General features: G+C 37.0%; 1 protein-coding gene across 1 annotated transcript in view; it reads left to right on the top strand.

Annotated features, from left to right (window-relative positions):
- LOC136406476 (transmembrane protease serine 11C-like) overlaps window positions 1–26650 on the top strand; it is a 64244-nt gene extending 37594 nt beyond the window's left edge. The window contains exons 6-10 of the mRNA XM_066386532.1: window positions 9207–9245; window positions 13342–13513; window positions 15474–15733; window positions 17611–17753; window positions 26489–26650. Of these exons, the coding sequence (XP_066242629.1) occupies window positions 9207–9245; window positions 13342–13513; window positions 15474–15733; window positions 17611–17753; window positions 26489–26650 (776 nt within the window). The remainder of the gene's footprint in view (window positions 1–9206; window positions 9246–13341; window positions 13514–15473; window positions 15734–17610; window positions 17754–26488) is intronic.
- The last annotated feature ends 1180 nt before the right edge of the window (window positions 26651–27830 follow it).

Here is a 27830-nt window from a genome sequence, read left to right as displayed (position 1 = left end):
TTAATATTAAATTTGTTTTCTTTTCTGATGCACATACTAAATGATACTAAAATGAGTATCATAAAGGGATATTGTTTGATGATTTTTTTAAAAATTGCTATGGATCATCATGACTGAAAAGCAAAATTTCATAGGATTTTCACTTAGAATTTATATTCTCTATAATAGCTATGCATGTTATTTATCCCAGATCAGTGGCAAGATCAGAAATGTAGAAAATAGATTACTGGTACCCTGGCCAAGTAGCTCAGTTGATTAGAGTGTCGTTCCGTTATACCAAGTTTGCCGGCTTGCTCTCCATCCCCAGTCAGGACACATATAAGAATCAACCAATAAATGCACGAATAAATGGAACAACAGCCTGACCAGGTGATGGCACAGTGGATAGACTGTCAGACTGGTATGCAGAGGACCCAAGTTCAAAGCCCCAAGGTCACCGGCTTGAGTGAAGGCTCATCCAGCTTGAGCAGAGGCTCACCAGCTTGAACCTAAGGTCACTGGCTTGAGTGTGGGATCATAGACATGACCCCATGGTCGCTGGTTTGTGCCCAAAGGTTGCTGGCTTGAAGCCTGAGGTCACTGGCTTGAACCTAAGGTCACTGGCTTGAGCAAGGGGTCACTCACTCTGCTGTAGCCCCCTGGTCAAGGCACACATGAGGAAGCATTCACTGAAAACTAAGGACCTGCAACAAAAAATTGATGCTTCTCATCTCTCTCCCTTCCTGTCTGCCTGTCCCTCTCTCTGACTCTCTCTCTCTCTGTCTCTGTCAAAAAAAAAAAAAAGGTGGAAAAACAAATCAATCTTTCTCTCTCTCTCCCTTCCTTTCTCTTTAAAATCAATAAACTAAAAAAAAAAATTAAGAAAATAGGTTACTGGGTTTTGTTCCAGATCAAATCCATAAAAATGCATTAGTTATTGCATGGTGGACATTTGGAAGAGCTTAGAAAAGAACAAGACCTAGAGATCTCTGGTCTGGTTTACTTTTTCTTTTTCTTTCTTTTTTATTTTTGTGACAGAGACAGAGAGAGAGAGACAGAGAGGGACCAACAGACAGGAAGGGAGAGAGATGAGAAGCATCAATTCTTTGTTGCGGCTTCTTAGTTTCCTTAGTTGTTCGTTGATTGCTTTCTTATATGTGCCTTGACAGAGAGGGGAAGGCAGCTACTGCAGAGTGAGTGACCCCTTGCTCAAGCTAGGGACCTTGGGCTTCAAGCCAGCAATCTTTGGGCTCAAGCCAGCGACCACGAGGTCATGTCTATGATCCCACTCAAGCCAGATGAGCCTGCGCTCAAGCCGGCAATCTCGGGGTTTCAAACTGGAGTCCTCCATGTCCCAGTCTGACACTCTATCCACTGCACCACCACCTACCTGGTCAGGCTGGTCTGATTGTCTTTTAATAGGTAAAGAAGATTCAGTGAACTAAAGTGATTCATAATAAAGTAAATGACAAACAACCCAGGACTTGAACATTGCCATGTCTCAGGATTCTCAGTATTCTGTTTATTCTCTACATTGTTTTATGAATCAGTTTAAAACTGAGAGCTGCACTAAAAATCTAATTTAGCTGCAGATTTGAAGTTCTTACTGGAAAAAAAAAATATGCCTTCTGTTTCCAAATATATAGTCACTCCTTCTAAATCCAAATCTTTTACACTCTGTCCTCAGTTTGAAATCAATGAAGAAAGGACATAAATCTATATCTATCTAACTTAAATATTGCTAAAATAAGGTAAAATAAAATATTATAAAATATTAATTTTAATAAAAATTATGGCTGGGTAGCTCAGTTGGTTAAGGCATTGTCCCCATATGCCAAGGTTGCAGGTTCAATTCCTGATTAGGGAACATATGAAAACCTACCAATGAATGAATAAATAATTGAATAACAAATTGATAACTCTCTCTTTCCAAAATCAATTAAAAAAACTTAAAAATTATGAGGTATTTTTAAAAACACTTTGGTAGGCACTGTGGGGACTTCAAAGAGAAAGAGTACTGTCCCTCTCAGCAAATACCCTACATTTAAACTCACTGAGTTATTGTATATGAGACAAAAGGCACAAATAGTATCATTATTTCACTAATAGATTTTAAGCTTACCCAGTATACACAGTGTGATATGCATTGGACCTAATGCTATTATCAGTTAATAAAATCAAACAGTGACTACAAGTTGCTACATGAGAACAGCTAAAAACTGGCTTATGTCAACAACACATCCAAAGCCCTATGTTTTTCAGGCCACTGGCCTCTTTGCCGTTGTCACCAGTCTTGGCCAAGAATTCCAGTGGAAGTTATATTCCTTTGACACAGCTCTCAGAAAAGCCCAATTTTTCCTATAGAACATTTTCTCAGGTTTTAATTATATATTCACCAAGGTGATTATTTGATTACTGACTGTCTCTCCCATCAGATCATAGTCTCCCTGAGAGCAGAGATCATGTGCATTTTTGCTCATCGTTTTATTTTTAGAGCCTAGCACAGAGCCTGGCATGTGGCAGTTAATAGTGTTTGAGTGATTTAATAAATTCCATAATATCAAAGCTGCAACTGAAAATCAGAAAAGCAGAGTATAAGCTATATAAATACAGCTTTCTCAACTGAGGTTCCACAAAAAAATTAATCCCTAAAAAAAATAGTATGTATGACTGTTTTTAGTTCTTTCAGGGGTGAAACATATAGTAATTAGTACTATGCCAGATGCATAAGAGAAGTTCATTTATTTCATAAAAATAAAAGTCTCCCCTGTCTGACCAGGCGGTGGCACAGTGGATAGAGCCTCGGACTGGGACACAGAATATCCAGGTTCGAAACCCCAAGGTCACCAGCTTGAGTGCGGGCTCATCTGGTTTGAGCAAGGCTCACCAGCTTGGGGCCAAGGTCTCTGGCTCAAGCAAGAAGTCACTCAGTCTGCTGTAGTCCCCCGGTCAAGGCACATATGAGAAAGTAATCAATGAACAACTAAGGTGCCACACAAAGAATTGATGCTTCTCATCTCTCTCCCTTCCTGTCTGTCTGTCTCTATCTGTCCCTCTCTCCGTCCCTCTCTGTCCCTGTCACAAAAATAAAAATAAAAGTCCCCTAGAGCTTTAAAGTTTAATTATCTTCCAGAATCCTGATTGAGCAGGGCTGATGGCAAGCGTGCCACATGGATGCTACTAATAGTCATTTCCACCCCAGGTTTAAGATTTAAAGAGCGCTTCACTTATTAAGACCGATGAACATAATGTGTAGTTAAATCTTTTACTTACTCCTGAATTCCACAAAAAATGACAATGCTACTCCATTCCAAGGTATTAAAAATCAGTGAGAAATCAGTGTTTTCTCTATCAATTCTAAATTCATTAGATTAAAAGATTTTCAAATTGACTGCTTAGCATAAACCTAGAAAAACCATTGATGGTAGTTTTCCCTGCCCATAAAAGAATTTTCCTGAAAATTTTCTCAAAAAGGGATTTCTCAACCTAATACCACTGATGTCAATGGGGAAACAATTTATGCATTTCAATACCCCCAAATTTATATTCACATATGCTTAAATAATATCACAGTCCTTTAAAATAGAGATGATAATACCGATATTTTAAATTAGTTAACACAATTTTTTAATTTAAAAATATGACTGCTTACATGATTTCATTATTTTATAGCTTAAAAATTAAACCAAAACATACATACGAAACTTGATGTTTATGTAACTAAAACTTTAATGCAAAAAAAAAAAAAGGAAAGAAAAAATTAAACTACGCAAGTGATATATCACCAAACAAGTGAGTTGCAAAGATGACCACTTGGAGGCTCTCTTCTGGAAGCTTGGAAAGGAATAATCCAAGTCATTCTTAATAAAGGTAAATAAATAACTTAGCCCTGGCAAGGTAGCTTAGTTGGTTAGAGCATCGTCCTGACAGGCCAAGGTTGAGGATTCCATACCCAGTCAGGTCACATACAATAGTCAGCCAATGACAGTATAAATAAGTGGAAAAACAAGTCAATATTTTTCTTTCTGTGTGTCTCTCTTTCATCCTCTCTCTCTAAAACTCAATAAATAAAAAAAATTTTTTTAAGAACTCACAAGCTAAAATGAGTGTTCTAAATGAAACATCTTCTAAAATAGAAAGCCCATAGCTTTAATGACATATTTAAGGGTATGACTATAATTTCTTTTAAATAATTATAACCATTTTCTTAAAAATGCCTGTGTGTACTGGTATATTTAACCATCTATTGTATAAGTATGAAGTATTTTAAATAATCATGTTAAATTATAAAGTAAAAACTCAAATTATGGAAGTAATAGAAAGAATAATAACATAGAACGTCATGCACAGATGATTCTCCTGACCTATGGTTAAGAGTTTTACAAGAAGAATAAAATTCTGGCCGACAATCATTTGTGAACAGCTGGCCAACACTGACATATGAATGATTAAGAGGGTACACCTTCCTCCTATGGCTTGCTCCTCAGACAGTGCATGGCTTTCTTTGGACCATGCGTTAGCAATTGTCTAACCAATCATTCTTTGATAGATCCTAGGGGACATTTTTTAAAGCATATTATTGCCCAGATTGTCTTTCTTAACCGAGAACCAACCTTCCACTCTGTAAACCTGTTTTATTAGCAAAATGTTACTAGTACTAGTATAAGACATTGGCTATTGACTATTAATTGTAATAACTCCTTTTAAATAGGCAAATTTTCTGAATAGTTTATATTTAATCTTTTTCATAAAATATAAAAATTATCTTTAAAATTATATTTTTACAAAATCTTTCTCAAACTTACCAACTACTTTCCTGACTGTGGACATCCATCAATATGTAGTGGCTATTGTAGTGCCCTCAGGGCATTTAGGGAAATGTAGGGTTTTTGGTGTCTTCACCAAATGACCCTAGTATTTGGGGTTTTGAGCTTTCATATTTGTTCTTTATGTTTAAATTCCGTCTCATACTTCACTGTCAAGCAGAGTTCTTGCTGTCACCTCTGTTTTCTCTATCTTCTACCTTCTTCAAATTAATTCTAAATATTTTATAATAATGTATATAAAAAATTAGAGAAACAAGTAACCTTTAAATAAGCATGTATTGGCCTTCTTATTTGATTATATAAGCTTTAGGGAGTTGATTTTTTTAATACATATCTTTTGGCTCTTCAAATACCCTATTTCCTGATTCTGTTGTCTCGTCTCTTGAGTAATATGGAACACTATTTCTGTTGGTATTTCAAAGTATCTTTCAATAAAGCCAAAAATGTGTTTAAAATAATATTTCCTTAAGTATTTTTCAAATGCAACCTTAAGTGAGAGATTGAATTACATATTATTGATATATTAGAAAATGTTTAACATTATAGTCATTGTATTAAAAAACTCTCACTATCAATAGGGCACACAAGACATATATCCACAAAAGCATCTGTGAACTAAGAATGGTCTTTCCAAGCTAATCATTTTATTTTCTAACCTGCATGAAAGGGAAAATCATTATAATTTGACAGTAGTTATTTTTGATGGTCAGGCATTCATTTAAAATTATTAATCCTCAAATACTTCATACAGTGGGCAAATTTAGTTAATTGCCTGAGCTACTAGTTTAGATCCATCTGGAGTGACTCAGTTCTAAGCACACAAAAAGTCTTGGAGCCCTGGCCGGTTGGCTCAGCGGTAGAGCGTCGGCCTGGCGTGCGGGGGACCCAGGTTCGATTCCCTGCCAGGGCACATAGGAGAAGCGCCCATTCGCTTCTCCACCCTTACCCCCTCCTTCCTCTCTGTCTCTCTCTTCCCCTCCCGCAGCCAAGGCTCCAATGGAGCAAAGATGGCCCGGGCGCTGTGGATGGCTCCTTGGCCTCTGCCCCAGGTGCTAGAGTGGCTCTGGTCGCGACAGAGCGACGCCCCGGAGGGGCAGAGCATCGCCCCCTGGTGGGCAGAGCGTCGCCCCTGGTGGGCATGCTGGGTGGATCCCGGTCGGGCGCATGCGGGAGGGAGTCTGTCCGACTGTCTCTCCCCATTTCCAGCTTCAGAAAAATACAAAAAAAAAAAAAAAATAGGTAAAAAAAAAAAAAAGTCTTGGAGACTCATTACCAAAATAGACAAGCTATTAATAGACCAGATCTGTTTTATTCCACTGAATATAATCTTTTATTCAGAGTTCTTAATTTGTCCTGCCAATTTAAATCCGCATACCCAGGATGAGTCCTGGACCATATGCTCTCTATATCATTTCCTTTCCTTGACACTTCTTGACTGAATTCCCAATCTTGTTCTCCATTTTAGATAGTGTTTGGTTTTTTTTATGAAAATCTTATAAATGAATTTCCATGGTGTAAAATTATTACTTCTGTGTCTTAAAACAATTTTATCATCATTACCTTGTTTAGTAAATACATCTATGTTTACAGTTCTGAAGTTGTCAAAAATCTACCTAATGAACATTTTAAAATATCCCATAAAATATGTCCTACAAGGGAATTAAGCTGATCTTTTCTATATTTTTAATGCTAGAACCCTAAGGAAACTATCTGAAAATTAAGAATAATTAACTAATTTAGCATTTGGACTCATAAAAGTAATATATTCACCTGAGTTAAAATCCACAGTATATGTAAAATTTATATTACAAATCTATTATCTACTGCTACTGTAAAGCTCTTTCTTATACTTTAGAATTACACAGCTTAGTTTATTATTATGTTTCAGACTTCTTATTTCAAGGAATAAAATATTCACTGGACATCAGACTTTTAGAGAGTTCTCCTTCTTTCCAGTGCACCAAAGTTGCATTTCTATCTTCCTAACCCCAGAAAGATTCTAAATATAAAACAGTTACAGAGCTAAAACCCATTTAGGGAGCATTTAAGCATTTTTTTCTAATCTAATATTTAACAATCAGTGAAGTATATTTAATTTCCCCAATAAATAATTAGTTCTTAAAATATAGGAATTAACATTTTCCCAGTCAAATTAGACCAGTTTATTTACCAAAAACTTTATGTGGTTTGATATATTTTACTAACAACAAAAAGCTCAAAATTAAACTCTAAAGATATTCCCAGTAAAATTAATTTCTTGATTAATTTTGTCATCAGCTAACTGTGTTTATTCTTCTATCACCTTTCTTGGTGCATCTAATTTCCTACACATACATCTGCCATAATACTTATCACATAATGTTAAATTGCCTACTTAGTTGTATATCTTGTCCATTATACCCCATGTCCATTGAAGCCAGGGGCCATATCAATTCCTGGCCCATGGGAGAAGAGCAATGCACGTTGGCTGGGCTATGTTCTAAAACTGCTTTGTCTTATTCATTGATGGAGTCTTTTTTTTGGCAGGGGCCATGCTATCTTTTGGTTTTTGTCACATCCTTTAAACAGAACTTTGCAAACAGAGTGTCTTCTGTTACAGCATTGACTCCTTGATTCAGAAGTAAATTCGGAAGTGTTCCAGCCTTCAAGTGTAAGCCAAGGGACTTAAAAGGAAGGAAATACAGTGACTCAGCTCAAAGGAGTGACAGTTTAATAACTTCCCCATTCATTGTACCTACCTGTCTTCCACCTACCCAAATGATAGTTATTCTATTAAGCCCTGGGATAATACCACTATTAAAAGTAAATTATAAGTCAAGAACATTTCTTTATTTTAGCAGGTCATGTACCAATAAAGAAAACCTCAAATAAAGAAGAAAGTTCTGCAAACATAGAAGGATTTCTAAATAATTTGTTTTTAAGGTATAGGAATTAACATCTTTCTATTAAACCAGTTCATTTCTCAAAATCTTTATATGGTTTGATATATTTTACCAACAACAAAAAGCTCAAAATTAAACTCTAAATGTACCATGTTGAACAAAAATAGCTTTTGGAAGGCAGTTACAAAGGATTAGATGAAAATATGCTACCTTCCTATTGAGTAGGTGTGGCATATATCTACTCATAGTTCATCTACCTGCTGAATTACTCCTGACTTTTTGTTCAGACAGGTTGACTTTTCAGTAAAGGATTCTTTTGTTTTCCTGGTTTGTTGTTCAACCTGATGTAAGAGTATAGAACTATAATTGGCATATGCATATGTAACTGGATACTCCTTACATAATTTATTGAAACCCAAGAGCATGATAAAATGAACCTACACTGACATTTATAGTACTTAATTTATAGAGGGACTAGATTCTTTTTTAAAGAGAAAAACTCTTAAGTAGAAATTGTTGTTAGTATTCAGGGTTTCATGAAGAAGAGCCAAAAAAGTATGAGGCAGCAACAATACTGCAAGTGGAGGACCTCAACCTTTCCAAGATTAAGGTGCCTTAGAGAGATCAGTTATCCAACTTACTAATCAGAAACATGACACCATGAGTAGAAACTAACAAACAGAAGATAGTGTACAATATTATTATTTAGTTTTGCAAAACTGATTAGATTTCTCTAGCCCTTTCTGAGACATAACACCACACCATCTGCTGTCTGATTCCTGACCTGAAGAAAGCTCCAACAGGGCCAAGCATCCACGTCCTTGGGCCTTCCCTGGACTCCACTGCCTTCAGTCATGTATGGTTGGTCTCGACCTTCACTTCCTCAGGATGGGAACAGAAAGTCACTAGGTGCTTTGGCTTTCCTCCAACATAAATAGCTAGTGGACTCACAGTTTTCTGCATCTAAATTTGGATGTTATCATGATTCATTTGTTCATCCTCTCCTCTCACAGCTCCTTCATAAGTTGAACAGGTTTACTATTTTGCAGGGTTGTAGACTTTTGCAGATAAATTTACAGAATCGCCAGGAGTAAATCTCATGCTGTAATATTCCCTACATGCTAGAAATAAATAGACAATGTTAAAATCTGCCTTATTACTAAAGTAAAAAAAATATGTTTATTATCCAAAATGAATGGAAAATAAATGGCATACTTAATTAAATGTTCTAAATAATTGAAACATCACACAAAGGGTATTAATTTTAAGAAGATCAAAATATACCAAAACTACTTATTATGGGGAACTTGAGAGTTTTTTAGAAACAGATAAATGAATACTAAGATTTTATTATTCTCTATGTTAATCTATAAACATAGAAATTATAAAGTGAAGGTTGAATAAGTTATTATGCCTACATAAAAATGAATTTCAAACAGCAAAATAATAAATATTAATTAATATTAAACTAATGTGTTTATAAATGTAAATATCCATTTTCTTTTCCTTTGACTTTTAGACCTAGAAATGCCGACAGCAGAAAATCTCCTCCATACCTGTAAGTGCATCACCAAAGACTTATTTTCTAATGAATTAAGATTCCTTGGGTGGCAAAAAGACCTCTATTTGAGAGTCCATCTGGTATTCACAAAGGTGTAATGGGAAGCCTACTTTTAGAAACATGTACAAATGTGACTATAGGTTGGCCTTAAAATAACTGATATCATGGATTTATCACATGATATAATGGCAGAAGGGATCTAGAGATAAGCAGAGATGATAAGAACTTAGAACCTGGACTGGCCTGTGGTGGTACAGTCGATAGAGCCTCGACTTGGAACCCTGAGGTTGCTGGTTTGAAACCCTGGGCTTGACCACTCAAGGTACATACAACAAGCAAGCAATGAACAACTAAAGTGAAGCAACTATGAGTTGATCCTTCTTGCTCTTGCTTTGCTCTGTGAAATCAATGAATAAAGTCTTTTTTAAAAAAAAAGAACTTAGAATTTAAAATCAGCTACACTTCAGTTTTGAGCCCCAGGTCTGCATTTACTACTAGATGAATTTGTACACATTACTTAACCCCTCAAGCCTTCAGTTTCAAGTTGCTGTGAAGAGAAAAGAATGCAGCTCAAGTACACTACTTACTACAATTAAAATACTGCTCCCTTTTCCTGTGTATCTGTGTGAGGCCAGATTTTCCTCATATAGTTTGACCAAAACAACATATCACAATAGATTGAAACAAGAAGCAGATACAAGAATTCATTCCTCTTTTATCTAGACAGACTTGAAATACATAAAACAAAACTGCTCTTTTCCCCTAAATTATATTGTTCTGAAAATATAGTTTTTCTAAATAAAAATGTCTAATTTATGCTTTAAAAAAAAGTATGTGGCTCATAATAAACAGTCAATAGATGTTACAGCTGTTTGATTTTCTATTCTGCCTATGAAAACTTCAGGTTTAGGAACTCACTATGAAATTCTGATCCTATAAGACAACCTTAGTGTGCTGAGAAGTAGCGGTCTTACATGCAGGCAGTTCCCTTGCTGCCCAAGGCTTTCTGCTTCCACTCTCCCAGTAGCTGCCCTGGACAATGTGATTCCCAGGGTTGCTACAACCTGATACAGACTGTCAGAAGAAGCGCTGCTCTTAACTGGGGAGTGTCATTGACTGAGGCAGCTAGATTAGAGGAATCTCCCTCCAAAGCCATGTGACACTGACCCTGGTGGCTCTTACTATCCTTCTTCAGTCCAGCATAATTATTTCTGAGCAACCTGGGCAAAACTTGAACAGAAATCTGTAATAGATTACTTTTCTCTCTGATCTATCTTGACTAAACAATCCTCAAGCAACTTAATAAGACATCTTAAATCCCTTACTCCAAATAAAACTTTAGTACTGATTCAATCAGTATCTACAATTGTCAGGTTGGAAGAGGAGAGATAGTCAATAAAACCAGTGGTAAGAAAGAAATCAGCTAATTTTTTTTTAATTTAGTGAGAGGGACAGACAGACGTACAGAGAGGAAAGAAGAGAGATGAGAAGCAACAATTCTTCATTGCAGCACTAGTTGTTCATTGAATACTTTCTCATAAGTTCCTTGACTAGGGTGGGGGTGGAAGGTGCTGAGCCAGTGACCCCTTGCTCAAGCCAGTGACCTTGAGTTCAAGCCAGTGACCTTGGGTTTCAAGCCAGTGACCTTTGGACTCAAGCTAGTGACCATGGGGTCATGTCTATGATCCCACACTCAAACCAGTAATTCTGCACTCAAGCTGGCGAGCCTGCACTCAAGCCGGCAAACCTGGGGTTTCAGACCTTGGTCTTCAGTATGCCAGGTCAACCTCTATCCACTGTGCCACTGCCTGGTCAGGCAAGACATCAGCCAATTTATCTATTCCCCAGCTAGAACACTAAATAAACTTCCAGATCAGTATTCTGAATTTGACTTTACTTGTCTGAGATTTTGATTGTACCTTTAAGTAAAAGGGGACAAGGGAGAGGTAGTCAAACAAAACTAAATAGGGTTAAAGAGAAAAGAGAGTTCGTGTACATCACATAAAGTATTTCAAGTGTAGCAATAGGTGATGAAGTAAAAGAAAGGTGAGGAAGCTGTAAGAAACTCATAAGTTCTCTGAAGATTCTGAAAGTATCAGCCAGAGAATTGTCATTATATTCCAAAACCCTTGAAATTTACCATATGACCTCTCTTGACATAACAAAAGCTACAAGGTGCCGTGTGAGATTTCAGCAAGGTAATAACAAGGTAAATGCTACAGAGGTAGCAAATGAAAGCTTAATAGAGAACTCAGAATGGCAGTTGGTGCATAATTATAAATTAGATTAAAATTCTGAATAAGAGCAGACAGGGAAGTTGGAGTCACACAGGGGAGGTTCTTCTAGTTTACAAAGAAGCATCTTTGTTTTTATATTCCTCTGAAGGAAGTTGAGTAAAAGCCAACTTCCTTTAGGAGTTGGCCAAACAGAAGGGAGGATAAGGAGGCACTATTATACCTTTGGGTTCTGGATTGTTTGTTTTATCCTCTGTAAGGGTTGTAATTAGGGAGTGGAAAGAAAGAGGAAAAGAAAAGGGAGTTACATTCAATGAGTCAAGATGCAAGCTCTCCCATCGAAAGTACCAATCACAAAAGCTCTGTTTCAGCTAGGTGATTTTTATAGAGGATGTCTTAACAACTAATGTTTGGGTGACATCAAAGAGAACAATCTAGAATCAGAAGTAATATACAAATTTGAGGAATTCAGAGGGCTAGTGAAGGCCCTTCAAAGTCTGTCCCCCTACACTCTGTGTCTAATTCCTTTCCACCCTCAGGAAATAATATTTTGATACATCTTGTCACATATAATTAACAACATCTCTATAAACAATTGACCATCTAACCTTTCCAATTAACTTAAATCTCATTCTTGATACAAATTCCTCAGCTTTAACACTATTGACATTTTGGGCCAGATAATTCTTTGTTTCAGGGACAATCCATTTTAGCAGCATCCCTGGCCTCTACCCAATAGATACCAATACCACCTCTCAATTGATACTGCAAAATTTCTCCTGGGGATGGAAGATGGTGTGCAAAAGTGTCCTTGATTAAACAGCCACTACTTTAATCTATGTCCACTGCATTGATTATGGCAAGTATTTTATATTTTCTAAATGCTTAGGAACATAATATATTACAGGAAAGAGTTTTGCAGTCAAATATCATTTTTATTTCAAGATACCTCATGGGTTAATAGACTATATAGACTTCACTGCTACAAACTTCATTTCATTTGTTGAACTCCTTTTATGTAATAGATTCTCTGGGGAAGCTTCTGGAGATATATATTTTTTAAAGATATGGTTTCTGTCTTCCTAAAATATTTATTAATGAGGCTGACAATATTTAGTGAAAGATACCATAAACTATTAAGGTATAAGCTCTGTGTTTTATTTGCAATAACATGAGATAGTCAAACAAATCATAGCGAGAGAATCAGACAGATGATAATGAAGTCATACTATTACTACAGATTTGCTTTAAAGACTGAAGAATCTAGCAGTTCCTCTAAATCTAAACTGACATGAAAGCAGTTCTGCATAGGAGATGTATGTAACTTTAAGAGAGGGTTGACTACCTTCGTATGCTATTCCTTTTATCCAGATATTGTGTATTATAACTCAAGTATGAACACATTTCTGTCTGCTCTGTCTCTCATAAATATCTCATTCAATCACATTCACTCACACTTTCATATGAATGCTTCAGAGCAATCATTACTTCAAACAATTTTCTAAAAAAATTAAAAAGCACATATTTCCCTATGCAGCTTTGTAACTGGTGGTACAATTATTATCTTCCAACTTCAAATATTTAATTTCACCTACCTCTTAACAGACAAGGCCACACAGACACAGAAATATGTATGTGTGAGTGATGAGGATGAGGGAGGAAGAGGCAGATGTCAATTTATTTTGAATGCTCAGGAAATCTCATGTCAGTAGTAAATTCCAACTTCTCCAAGACTGTCTGAGTTTTTCCTCAATTAATAATTAACAAGAAAATGTATTATGGGAAATATGTTTACTATAACAATGCATGCACAAGCAATATTAATATTATTGTATGCTAATGAACTCTATTTTGCGCAGGTTGTGGGCGTCGTACAATAACTCCCTCTGGCCACAAGGTAGCTGGGGGCACGGATGCTGAGCCAGGGGAATGGCCCTGGCAAGCTAGCCTTCAACGGAACAGTATCCACCGGTGTGGGGCCACTCTGATTAGTAACAGCTGGCTTGTCACTGCTGCTCACTGTTTCATAAGGTAAGCTCTGGACCATATAAAGCCTTCAGAGCACTCAAGTACCTAAAAGTTTGATACATATGGTATTTTTCTAGAATATGGCCACACAACTACACCTCCAATTGTTCAGTATTGTGCAGTATAGCCTTAAAATTACTCAATGAATTGTCATTAAAAAAAATAGATTATTCAGGCTAATGCATATTTGTCAGCAGTGGCATTATTGACATTTTAAACAAAACAATTCATTGTTGTGGGGGAGCTGTACTGTGCATTAGAAGATATTTTGCAGCATTCCTGGCCTCTACCAACCAAATGCCAATAGCATTCCCCCAGGATTGACAAGCAAAAATGTCTCCAGACATTACCAAATGTGTCCTGGAGGATAAAATAACCCTCAGTTGAGAATTACTAAGCTAGAGTCACTTAATTTCTTTTATAAAGAAACTTTAAATCCAAATTTGAACACGTCTTTTTTTTTGTCATCATTATTATGTTTGGTCTTATTTAATTCATCCTGCATCCTTACATATGTATATATAAATTATATTATATACATATTTGAATTCATCCTGCATCCTCCCATATGTATATATATTATATTATAGCCCTATTTGAAATAATTATTTCTTTAAAGGCTATATTATTTCACCAAAAGTTTGCTTTTATTTCCTCAAAGGTTTTTTGCCCTTTTGTTTGCTGGTTTATTTCAATAATTTCTATTGAATTTTTATGGCATTTATTGGTTTTATTTTTAAACAAAAACCCCTCTCAAACTTGAGAATTTTAAAATGTTCCAGAGCACTATGTTTGAACATTTAACATATAAACTCTTGATTAACAAATAATGGTAAAAATGAGAAATATATTCCTTTTTATACTTTTAATCAGTGGTAGTCAACCTGGTCCCTACTGCCCACTAGTGGGCATTCCAGTTTTCATAGTGGGCAGTAGCAGAGCAACCAAAGTATAAATAAAAAGATAGATTTAACTATAGTAAGTTGTTTTATAAAGATTTATTCTGCCAAACTTAGCGAAAATCTGACATAAGTTACTTGGTAAGTAATTATTATTATATTCTTTAACTTGCTGTAACTCTGCTTTAAAAATTTTATAAAGTAAAATTACTTCCCTACTTTATAAATCACCATTACTGTGGAACCGGTGGGCAGTTAGGAAATTTTACTACTAACAGAGATACAAAAGTGGGTGGTAGGTATCAAAAGGTTGACTACTCCTGCTTTTAAAGATTATAAAAGAGGATTTAGATATTTCCTTAATTTCTGTGTTTACATTGTCCAATATCCTTGCATAATTTTTATTTCATCTTTTTATCTTGTGTTGTCATTGTTATCTTTCTAAATCACCTTGAGCCTTTTCTGGAAAAAAAAAGAATAAAATGTAGTTTTCATGGATTATCTTTTAAAATACAGTTTATTGAGTTATTCAAAATCTATCTATGTTACAATTTTTTTTTTTGTATTTTTCTAAAGCTGGAAACAGGGAGGCAGTGAGACAGACTCCCACATGCGCCCAACCGGGATCCACCCGGCATGCCCACCAGGGGGCGCTGCTCTGCCCATCCAGGCCATTGCTCTGTTGTGACCAGAGCCATTCTAGCACCTGAGGCAGAGGCCATGGAGCCATCCCCAGCGCCCGGGCCATCTTTGCTCCAACGGAGCCTTGGCTGCGGGAGAGGAAGAGAGAGACAGAGAGGAGGGAGAGGGGGAGGGGTGGAGAAGCAGATGGGTGCTTCTCCTGTGTGCCCTGGCCGGGAATCAAACCCAGGACTTCCGCACACCAGGCCAACGCTCTACCACTGAACCAACTGGCCAGGGCCCTATGTTACAATTTTTATTTTTTCTTATACATATAAATTTGTATGATATATGTACTTATAAAAATATGTAATTGTTTTAAAAAGCATATGATATTAATCCCTATAGCTTCAACTTTTAATAACTTAATCTATTTTCTTTAGAGGAAATGATCCCAAAGAATGGAATGTTAGTTTTGGACTTCTTTTAAGTGATCCACTAACGCGACGACCTATCAAGAATATTATAATTCATGAAGACTACCATTACCCTGAACATGATAATGACATTGCTGTTGTGAAACTGTCTTCACCAGTATTATATACAAGCAACATTCGAAGAGTATGTCTTCCAGAAGCTACTTACACATTTCCACCCAATTCAGAGGCAGTGGTCACTGGATGGGGAACATTAAAGTCTGATGGTAAGTTCCTAACCTTCCTCCATTACATAGTTTAAGTTTTTGGAGTTAAAAACCACTACCCAGAATCACAGGTAAACCTGAGAAATATTTTCTCTGGATCATTTTTTTTTAAGAGAGAGAGAGAAAGAGTTGGAGGGAAAGAGACAGACAAGAAGGGAGAGAAATGAGAAGCATCAACTCATAGTTGCATCACTTTCGTTGTTCATCGATTGCTTCTCATATGTGCTTTGAAGGGGGGGGCTCAAGCTGAGCCAGTGACCCTTTGCTTAAGCCAGCAACTATAGGATCATGTTGGTGATCCCATGCTCAAGCCGGTGACCCTGCACTCAAGCTGGTGAGCTTGAGCTCAAGCCAATGACCTCAGAGTTTCAAACCTGAGATCTCAGCATCCCAGGTTGACACTCTATCCACTGCACCACTACCAGTCAGGATCTGGATCATTTTTAAAAAGATAATTTGCAGTAGGTTGAAAATTTTACAATATTGATACAGAAACTACAATTTCATAGAGCTGTTTACCATAATTTCTCTTAACAATGGCAATCTTTACTGAAATGTATTACTTGAATAAGTAATTCATTTTTCTCCATTTCATTAATTAATTGATTCAATAAACATTTATATTGATTACCACTTTTGTTAGAAGCACTATCCTAGGTGATTTGTATATATTAATAAATTAATTAAGCAAATATAGAATAATCATGAAATATAAACAATAAGTAGATCATACAGCCTGTTTTGTGCAGGTAAGTACCATAGAAAAAATAAGGACTACAGAGGACTAGCCATTTTTGATGGGGTGAAATAAATAGCCCTTTATGATAAGGCAATACCTAATCAAAGACCATTGAAACACATGCATCTCGCCCTGGCCGGTTGGCTCAGCGGTAGAGCGTCGGCTGGCGTGCGGGGGACCCGGGTTCGATTCCCGGCCAGGGCACATAGGAGAGCGCCCATTTGCTTCTCCACCCTCCCCCTCCTTCCTCTCTGTCTCTCTCTTCCCCTCCCACAGCCAAGGCTCCATTGGAGCAAAGATGGCCCGGGCGCTGGGGATGGCTCCTTGGCCTCTGCCCCAGGCGCTAGAGTGGCTCTGGTGGCAGCAGAGCGACGCCCCAGAGGGGCAGAGCATCCCCCCTGGTGGGCAGAGCATCACCCCCTGGTGGGCGTGCCGCGTGGATCCTGGTCGGGCGCATGCGGGAGTCTGTCTGACTGTCTCTCCCCGTTTCCAGCTTCAGAAAAATACAAAAAAAAAAAAAAAAAGAAACACATGCATCTTGGTGACCCTAATAATGTAAAGATTTAGTGGTTAGTTATATTCATAAATGCTTTTAAAAGTAGAAGAAAATGAACCTAATATTAATTTTAAGAATCAGAATTATGATAAAACACAGAAATCTAAAAATAATCTTAAAATATATATATTTTTAGAATAGGAAATTTTCATTTTGTGTTCTAAGGCATACATGTAATAAACACAAAATTCCAAATCAATTCAAAAGAAAAATATCCCATCACATATGATGAACATACTATCTCAAAGTACAGGATGAAGCAAAGGTAGATTTACAGTTGTGAGTACACAGAACACAGAGTTTATGCCTGTATTATTATTTATTATTGTATTATTTTCCATATGAACAATGAAAACCTACTTTTGCTCCACCCCATATGATAATTTTTAACGACAGCTTACTGTGTTCATTACATTACTTCTTTGTCACTAAGAAAGGAGGCAAATAAAAGCTTCATTATAATATATGTTTTTCATTGATTTAGAAGGTTTAGAAATTATATATAGTGTCAGATACTAATAATCTAGCCAGAGAGACTAATATTGACTTTAGCAAAAATTGCATGATCTCTTCTTCCTTTAGGAACAAGTCCTAATATACTCCAAAAAGGAGTAATAAAGATTATAGATAATGAGACCTGCAACAAAGAAGAGATGTACAGTGGTGTGATAAAACCTGGAATGTTGTGTGCTGGGTTTCGGGAGGGAAAGGTAGACGCCTGCCAGGTAAGCCTGCCTATTCATTTTCAAGATTTTTTTCTCATATTTTTTAAATTTCCAATTCACCAGTTCAAAGTTCTCAAAGGACTGGCAATTATTAAAGTATATTTTATAACCAAAGTAGCTAATTAAAATTATAGTGCTTTCTGATGGGTCCCATTAAAGTACTAAACCATCCTCACTATTTATAAGAAATTGTGAGTGGAAATGGGGAAGACACTCAATTTGAAGTAGCAATAAAGAGATGAAATGGAATGTTGGTGACGTCAGTTCCGATGGTTCTCTTTCACTGAGAATCATTCAACAGAGTCCAACACCAAATTGTGGAACTTTCCTAAATGAGGGTGGCTCCAACACCCTAAATATTTTATTTAACAATGCTTGTATAGGATCTGCTTATGCCAGCCACTGTTTTAAAATCTTTACAAATATTAATTTATTCAAGTATGACAGCTCTGTGATGTATGTTTGTGCTATTATAAACCTTACTTCTCAGATATAGAGACTGAGACCAAGAGAACAAATCATTTGTCTAAACTCACACAGGCATTAAGTGGCAGGACTGAGATTTAAACCCAACAAATTGAGCTTTACAGCTTATACTGTGAATTCTACACTAAGCTGCCTTTCCTTTGCTTTATATGCTTCAAACACTCCTGATGCTATTTATAAGCAGGTGTCATGGAGCTAACAAAAATACCACTGTAGTTATCTAGGTAGGCAGCATCAGTGATTAATCTAGGAAGATCCTTATTTTATTAATTAATTCTTTATGTAATGATTATTTGTTGCCTATTAACTATGTGCCAGACCTTGTGCTAGGTTCAGGGAAGTTAAAGGAATAGAGCACTATTCCTGACCTCTAGGAGTGAGAAGACATGCAAACGAGTACTTACAGTACATAACTATCATCTCTAATTACACATTCTCAGCTTTCCAACTGTTTCACTAAATGTATTCTTCCAAATCATGACCAAGCTTAAATCCCTGTTTCTCTCCATTTTTTCTCAGTCCGTCACCGTCTTCCACCTTATGCATTTCAAAACCCATGTTTTATTATTTCAACCACTCTATTGACACCACCTTCAATGACTTTACCGTTATTCCCTCATACCCATCCTAATACTCTCCAACCATTGAGCAATCTATGTACTTTATTTGCTTTTATATGCAAGCTCCTTAGCACAGCTAGAAAAAATCTTGTAGCCTTGTAATTGGTGTTCTATAATCACAGCTGGGTCTTTAACACACTGTAGAATTCTTTAATGCACCTCTCATTGTGTTATGTCAAGTTTTCATTACATTGTTTGAATGTATTTACCACACTCTGATATTCCTTAACTTATGACATTTCTTTCTACTAACTAGAAAAAAAAAATGAAAGTGTGATAGGAACACCCCTAATTTTTTTTACCTAATAAATTTATATTTATATTTATCTTCACCTTCTAGGCTCACGATAAACAAGTTTCTCCTACTATTCAAAGCTAATCCCTTACTTGTAGTCTACATCCACTCTCTATCTACACAGATATTTGAACTTTCTATTAGTTTGAACTTTCTTCCATATTTTCCAAACTACTCCAATCTAATAGACTTTTCCACATATTCTGAAAACATTATAAGATCTCTCTCTCAATATAGCTTACTCTATTTCTTTTTCTCTTCTTGGTCAAATTTCTAACAACAGTTTACCATCGTAGTTCCACATTCTCAATTTACTCACTTGCCGCGGACCAGTGCGGCTCCAAATAACGGTGTGAAATTGAGGAAACACACTTGTCAAAACAAAACCGATGGGACCAGGAGGACTCTTCAAACTGCCTGGCAGTATCTGAGTGCCTCATAGCCTCAGTTCGCTTTATTATATAGGCCTATGCAAATCAAGGACCCTGATACAAAGTTGCACATCAAAGGCTAAGACAGGAACTCTCCCAAGGCAAAAACAGGATACATTAGTGAAATTTACACAGGATACATTAGTGAAATTTACAAACATCTGAAACAAATAGTCAGAGGAAGGGCATGTACATTGCCTCCTGCAACCCAAGGAAGCAAGTGGAGTGGGTGCAAATACTCAGCATCAAAGCCAAACATGGAGATGGAGGGGGTAGAACTTAGCCCCCTGCCAAGCCTCGAATCTATAATGGCTTTTTGCCATTAACGGTCCACAACATATCCCCCTTTTCTTTTTAATTTGTGTGCTGAGATTTGCACTCATCTGATTTTTTAATTTTGGAGGCAGATGGAAAAAATACAAAACAAACACAAAATTAGTATAGCCAATGCTAACAGATACCCAAAACAAGTATACTAATACATCACAGTGATTAAAGCCTTTAAGCAAACTCTTTAAGCTAATACAACAAGAATCTATAAAAGAGTAATGTCCTTAAAGTGTTCACCAAGTCCAAGCTGGCACCAACACCATTCCAAATTGTCACAGTAGCAGGAGTCCAGGAAAAGTCCACTCTCAGGAGAAGTCCTCATGGCACTGGAATTGTCGTCACACTTCCACACTCTGCAGTTAGCGTCAAAGTCCCAATGACCGCTGCTCCCAGCTGGCAATGACCCAGGTAGACTGGAAAAGCCACCTGCAGCACGCATGAAGATGGAGCTTCTGTTTTCTTTAAACTGGAAAGATGAACCCAGGGGTCCCTATACTGGAGCTTTACAGCCATGGGGTGGTGAGGAGAACCTTGGGATACACTAAGTTGCGTGGCAGAGGTAAATTTGTAAGTTGGCAAAAAAGGAGCTCTGAATTAGGAGTAGGTCCTAGCCTAAAATATGAGTGTGGCATTGAGGCAGGAGGAATAAAGGAAAGACTATATATTAATTAAAGCAGCAGAAAACAGGACTATCAATACCCACAACAGAGATCTTCGAGGGAAGAATATAAAACCTGAATATTCAGGCAAGACATAGTTAAATGGCCCTTGTGTAAATGAGACCAGTCTACCGGCTACTTGGAAGAAATACCCCAGGCTCATTCACAGTGTCGTAGATGGGGCCGACGGCCCTGGGCACCTTTTAGCCTTCAGTGGCAAATCCCAGTATTCCGGGCAAGGTTAGGTCACAGGTGGCTGGAGCAGGGCTGGAAGAGACTGAACCCTCCCTTAGAGGAGTGAGGGGGAAGCCTACCTTCCAGTGTGTCCCTTCTTCCTCACAGCAAAGGCATATAAGTCTGGCAGACTTTGGCTCAAATGACCATCCTTTCCACTATTGAAGCAGGGCCCTGATGAAGTTCCAGTTTGGAGCGTTGGAGCCTCTGAGGGCGTATGCCAAGAGCTAGTATTTTACCTGATCTCCTTTGGGCTTTTTTTCTGCCTCTTGGTACCTTAAAAGCCATGCTCAGAAGATCTCGCTGAGGGGCTTGAGAGTCCCTATCTGCCTATATATCTGGAGCTATTCAGAAAAGGACAAAACAGTGTTATTAGCTGGAATCAAATAAAAATTTAAAAAGGGTAGTAGTTTGCAGGACAAAAATTTGGGCATCTCTTGTACATCAGCATTCAAGATAAACTGTTTGAAGTAAAAAGCGTAACAGGGTAGACCTGCAGGAGCTCCAGGACATGACTCCCCCCCTTTTTATTATTTACAATTGAATCACACTTTACAATATTTTGACTTCAAATATTGCAAGAAATTCTTGACTTTGTTAACTTTTAACAAAAATAGAGTAAATGCACCTTCAAGCAACATTCCCACACTTATCAAAACACCCTCTTAATATTAATAGGCACCTTAAATAGTACATATCAAAACTGAAAAATCCCAGTGTGATCTTCATTATTCTCCTATAGTAAAAAAAAATCTTTACACTTTTATTATGTAAATCTATGCTGCTTCAAGCCTTTCACTTGCGGCCTGGAGCAGCCTGGCCAAACCAGCAAGTCTTTTGGATCCAAAATGAGCGTGCTTTACTTATTCCCAACAAAATCATATCCATGTAGGGAAATGAAATTATCCCCATTTTGTTTTCAATACTACAGCCGGCACTTCCAAAACTATTATCATCATTACTTTTCATGTAAGGACTTAATTCAGGCCTTATAAACAAGAACACTTAGACATTAAACAAAGACTTCACATACAATCACACAAATCAAGAGTGAAACCCGGGGTTTTAGAGATTAAACTATGGCCTGCTTGATCTTAAGTAGGCCTACCTTAATAGAAACGTAATAAGAATATATACTAAACAGTAATCTCTCTCGAAAAATCTCAAGACGGCCGTATGAGATTTCTGTTCAGCAACACCCAAATCAGGCCCCCCCTTTCACCCTCTTTTCAAGCAATGGAGCAGGAAAGAAATAAAATGATCTAAAACATTAAAAAAAATTAGATAATAATAATTGAGAAAGGGGAGAGAGCATAGTAAAATAAGCCTCATACAATTGCTCTTGTGAAGTGAGTCTCTCATCTAGAATCATGGTGTCTCACCAGTCGTTCAGGGATCCACCGAGGAGCTTCAGCAGACCTAGGAAAAACACACACATATCCTCGGCCCCATAAGAGAACAGGGTCTGGCCCTTGCCAGATTCCTGTGAGTGGGTCCCTCCATCGCACTTCAGGGAAGGCTTTCCTTGCAGGGTTCCAGAGTCTCTCTGCTGCTGAATGACCCTGTACATCAGTATTCAAAAAATTTAAAGTAAAAAGAGCATGACAAAGATTTGCAGGAGTTTCCTAATACTTAAGTTGCTATTTGGCTCCTAACTCTGAACACACCTCACAATGCACTAACCAAATCAGTAAGTCTTAAGGATCTACATTCTATTCTATTTAAATTTAAATGAGTGCTCCTTACAAGTTCTAAAAACATTTTTTCTAAATATTAGAGCCAGCATTTCCAATTTTTGCATGCAAAACAAACTTAATTCAGGCCTTAAAAACAGACACATTTTGACAACATTAAACAAAGAGTAGACAGAAATAAGAATTAGACGAACCAGACAAACCAGAGAAACCCGGGATTTCAGAGCACATCCAGATTAGAAAGATGCCTGCCTGTTATTAGTCAGGGCATTTTCTGACAGAGGGACTGAAGGATGTGACTAAACAAAATCTCCCCGAGAAAATTTGCTCTCGGCAGCTGCTGGGATATTTCCTATAGTCAGATCCAACACAGGTCCCCTGCCTCAACCTCCAGGCAAAGAACAAGAAAGAAACAAAATGATAGCTCAGAAGATTATAGTTAAAACATTAAAGAAAATAAGACCATGACAGGAAAAGCTGTAATTTTCCTAATACCTGAATCTCCTATCCATTCTCAAATTCTATAGTTGCTGTAACCGGTGGCTCAGGTTGACTATGCTGAGATTTTTCTCCTACCTCAACAGCCCCTTCATGAAAGTCCAACTTCCACAACAAATAATTACCACCGGAGAGACAAGCACAAGCAATCACCTTCCAGTCATTTGGGGGAAGAGCCTTTGCCCTAATAGTATCTAATAAACCAAGTGAAAAAGGGACAGTAGGTCCATACTGAACACAAGCAAGTTTAAGCTCTTTCAGAGTTCTAAAAGGTAGAAAGTCCAGAAATAAAACCACATATATATAGTCAAATAATTTTTGATAAAGGGGCCAACAACACACAATGGAGAAAAGAAAGCCTCTTCAATAAATGGTGCTGGGAAAACCGGAAAGCCACATGCAAAAGAATGAAACTGGACTACAGTTTGTCCCCCTGTACAAAAATTAACTCAAAATGGATCAAAGATCTAAACATAAGACCTGAAACAATTAAGTACATAGAAGAAGACATAGGTACTAAACTCATGGACCTGGGCTTTAAAGAGCATTTTATGAATTTGACTCCACAGGCAAGAGAAGTGAAAGCAAAAATTAATGAATGGGACTACATCAGACTAAGAAGTTTTTGCTCAGCAAGAAAAACTGATAACAAGATAAACAGACATCCAACTTATTGGGAAATGATATTTTTAAACACCTGCTCAGATAAGGGCCTAATATCCAAAATATACAAAGAACTCATAAAACTCAACAACAAACAAACAAACAATCCAATAAAAAAATGGGAAGAGGATATGAACAGACACTTCTCCCAGGAAGAAATACAAATGGCCAACAGATATATGAAAAGATGCTCATCTTCTTTAGTTATTAGAGAAATGCAAATCAAAACTGCAATGAGATACCACCTCACACCTGTTAGATTAGCTATTATTAACAAGACAGGTAATAGCAAATGTTGGAGAGGTTGTGGAGAAAAAGGAACCCTCATCCACTGTTGGTGGGAATGTAAAGTAGTACAACCATTATGGAAGAAAATATGGTGGTTCCTCAAAAAACTGAAAATAGAACTACCTTATGACCCAGCAATCCCTCTACTGGGTATATACCCCAAAAACTCAGAAACATTGACTCGTAAAGACGCATGCAGCCCCATGTTCATTGCAGCATTGTTCACAGTGGCCAGGACATGGAAACAACCAAAAAGCCCATCCATGACTGGATAAAGAAGATGTGGCACATATACACTATGGAATACTACTCAGCCATAAGAAATGATGACATTGGATCATTTATAGCAAAATGGTGGGATCTTGACAACATTATACGGAGTGAAATAAGTAAATCAGAAAAAAACAGGAACTGCATTATTCCATACGTAGATGGGACATAAAAGTGAGACCAAGAGACATTGATAAGAGTGTGGTGGTTACGGGGGGAGGGGGGAGAGGAAGAGGGAAAGGGGGAGGGGGAGGGGCACAAAGAGAACTAGATAGAGGGTGACAGAAGACAATCTGACTTTGGGTGATGGGTATGCAACATAATTGAACGACAAGATAACCTGGACATGTTATCTTTGAATATATGTATCTTGATTTACTGATGTCACCCCATTAAAAAAAATAAAATAAAATAAAAAAAGAAAAATCCATTTCCATCTGGGTGGTAGTTAAATTCGTGAGAATGAACACAATGGGTCAGGTAAAGTGTGAAATAAGAAGCATCAGAGTAACAGAACTCTGTTATATATGCTTTTAATGTGCTAATATAATAGCACATTATTATCTGGAAAGAGCCCATCAAATTCAACAGCTGTTATCAGTAAAGTTGGGAAGATGCATTGGTGGAAAGAAAAGCCATTTATAAGAGTACAGAAACTTTAATAGAGACTGATACTTTAAATCACTTCACTTTGAAAGGAAGATATTAGGGCAATAGAGGAAGTCTTAAGATCAAATTCATAGAGACAGAAAGTAGAATGGTAGTTGCCAGGAGTTGTGGAAAGGGAACAATGAAGAGTTATACTGTTTAATGGGTATGGAGTTTCAGTTTTGCAAGATGAAAAAAGTTCTGGGGATGGATAATGGCAATGATCACACACATAAATGGACTTAATGCCATAGAACTATATACTTAAAAAGAGAATAATAACTTTTCTGTTATTTATACTTTGCACAATTCAAAATAATGGCTGACCTGTGGTGGCGCAGTGGATAAAGCGTCAACCTGGAATGCTGAGGTCACTGGTTCAAAACCTGGGCTTGCCCAGTCAAGGCACATATGGGAGTTAATGCTTCCTGTTTCTCCCCCCATTCTCTCTCTCTCAAAAAAGAATGAAGTATTGAATGAATGAATGAATGAATGAATGAATGAATATTTTCAAATTGTGAAATGAGAAAAGTTTGGGTTGGCTGCTCTTAAAAAATGAGAAAGGAATATGGCTAGGGACACATAACTATTGGGGAAAAGAGTTGGCTTGCGGATGTAAATTTGTAATGCAGTTTTCTTTCACAGTATATAGTTTAGCCCAGGTTGTGATGTAAAGGTAAGAAGCTGAGTATCTTGTTTAAAGAGCAGTAGTATAGGTAAATTATGGAACATAATTACATGAAGAAAAATGGTAAGAAGTAAGTTAATACACTAGAAAAAAAAGGAGTCAAGGATTGGCATTCTTAGTGAGGCTGAAGAGCAGGTGTAGAGGAATAAGAACACTGAAAGGGTGGGCACAGGCATCACAATGCTGAACAATGGCGCTGCACAGATGGAGCAGTTCCAGGTGATGGAAGTCTTCCCTGTTATCCCTTTCCACCCTTGTCTGGGAGTGACATGGAAATGTTTAAGAAGTAAGTGTAGATAATCAAAATTAAGGAAACCAAGAGACTGGTGGTTTCATCCAATAGATGTTGAAATTATTCAGGATGATGTTAAGGATTAGAACAAAATAAAATCCAAATGCCAGTGTGTTTGATCATTCTGGAAAAATGACCTCATTATCACTAAATTAAAACTGTAAGGAACGTAGAGGGTAGTTTAGTCAAATTACGCATTTTGAAAATTGGAGTGATGTTTATGTAAGAATAAAAAAGCAACAGTCAGTGCTGGTGGTGAGAAAAAAACAACAACAAAACTTTCTTTTTCCCAGTATCTGCCTGAAAATAAGAGAGTCTGGGGAGGTAATCAGAAAATTCTCCAGCATACTGATGATTGCAAAAGCAACAGTACCTTCAATATCTCTTTTAGGTAATAATTGAGATAAAATTTTTCATACTTGTTTTCCATTATTGTATTTCATATCCACAGACATACACTGGTATCTTTGATTTAAATAAATGATTATAGAACACAAAAATATACAAGATTAGAATTTTAATATTTAAATGCTTAGGTTTTTTTCCTTCTTCTGTCTTCCCATTTTTACTACAGAAGAAAAAAACAAGCAGTGTCCATCTTTACATTCTAGTAACTGCATATATTCTTTCTCTTTCTAGGGTGACTCTGGTGGGCCTCTGGTGAGTGCAGATCAGAAAGGCATTTGGTTCCTTGCTGGTATTGTAAGCTGGGGAGATGAATGTGCTCTTCCAAACAAGCCTGGTGTCTACACTCGCGTGACATACTATCGAGACTGGATCATGTCCAAAACTGGTCTCTAGTACAGAAATTCTTTGTGGATTAAAGCTTGAAGATTATATGCTTGTTAAATATGGCTGTAATTCCTAAACTACATTTAACTAAGAACCACTTTATGCACATTTAAACATATTCAATTTTAAAACTATGAAAGTTTCTTGCGAATTAAATTTTGACAAAGGTTTAGTAAAAGTAATGGCAGAGACATACAATTTTGTATTTTATCCCTTTGTAGAGAAAAGACAATTGTTTGAGTAAATATAGGTTACAGATTGCTAAGAAGGTTTTCACTGCTGATTTGCAGATCAACTTTTCTTGAGAAATCCATAGAATATAGTTGTTCACAATAAACTTCCTTCTGAGTGCATACATAATCTCCTGGTGACAAGTAAGTACATGGATTCCTTAAAATCATTATATTGGTAGGTTGTAGCCTAGTGAGTTGCTGTAATACTGCCTATAAAACTTTCCCAGGAAAATCTGCCTACCTGTTTTCTAGGCTTTGAGTCAATGCTAACCCTTTTTCTATTTATGACTCCTCACCTTGAGTGTCAGAAAACAGCATGATAATCTCCTAGGGCGCATTGAACAGGTCTTAAAGCTTGTTGATTTGGCCCTGTTTTTCTTTCACATGAAAGTGAGGCCAGCAGATGGTTCTCACATGTACACACATAATAGTAACTTATCCTCAGACACTATGTCGTCTTGAATAAACTATGCAAATAATGCCAGATTCTATTACTCCAAACTCTTAAAACTCTTCAATGATACAGATTATCAACCAGAATAATTTATATGAAAATTTAGCTTCCACTTCACTTTCCTTTTGCTCACTGGGAAACTTCCTAGCTATCTTCTGAATTAATACGGGTTATTCAAAATTATATTACTTCACAACAAACAAAGATTCTATATATTTATGTGTTTATTGTCTTAATCACAGATTTTGCATAAAGCAATGTCATACTATGCATATTCTGATATCTTGGGAGAAAAACATGATGGACTAATGATTTAAGCCACCAATACTCTTCTTTACCTAATTTCTTTGTGTATAGAAAATGTAGGCCCTGGCTCATTGGATTAGTAGTAGAGTGTTGACCTTGCATGTGGATGTTCTGATTCAATTCCAGTTAGGGCACACAGGAAAAGTACCCATGGTTTCTCTCTCTCTCTCTCTCTCTCTCTCTCTCTCTCTCTCTT

This window comes from Saccopteryx leptura, chromosome 5 (assembly GCF_036850995.1).
Source record: "Saccopteryx leptura isolate mSacLep1 chromosome 5, mSacLep1_pri_phased_curated, whole genome shotgun sequence".
In the NCBI taxonomy this organism is placed as follows: domain Eukaryota; kingdom Metazoa; phylum Chordata; class Mammalia; order Chiroptera; family Emballonuridae; genus Saccopteryx; species Saccopteryx leptura.
Note: the sequence above shows the minus strand (reverse complement) of the source record. Positions and strands in the feature narration are given on the sequence as shown.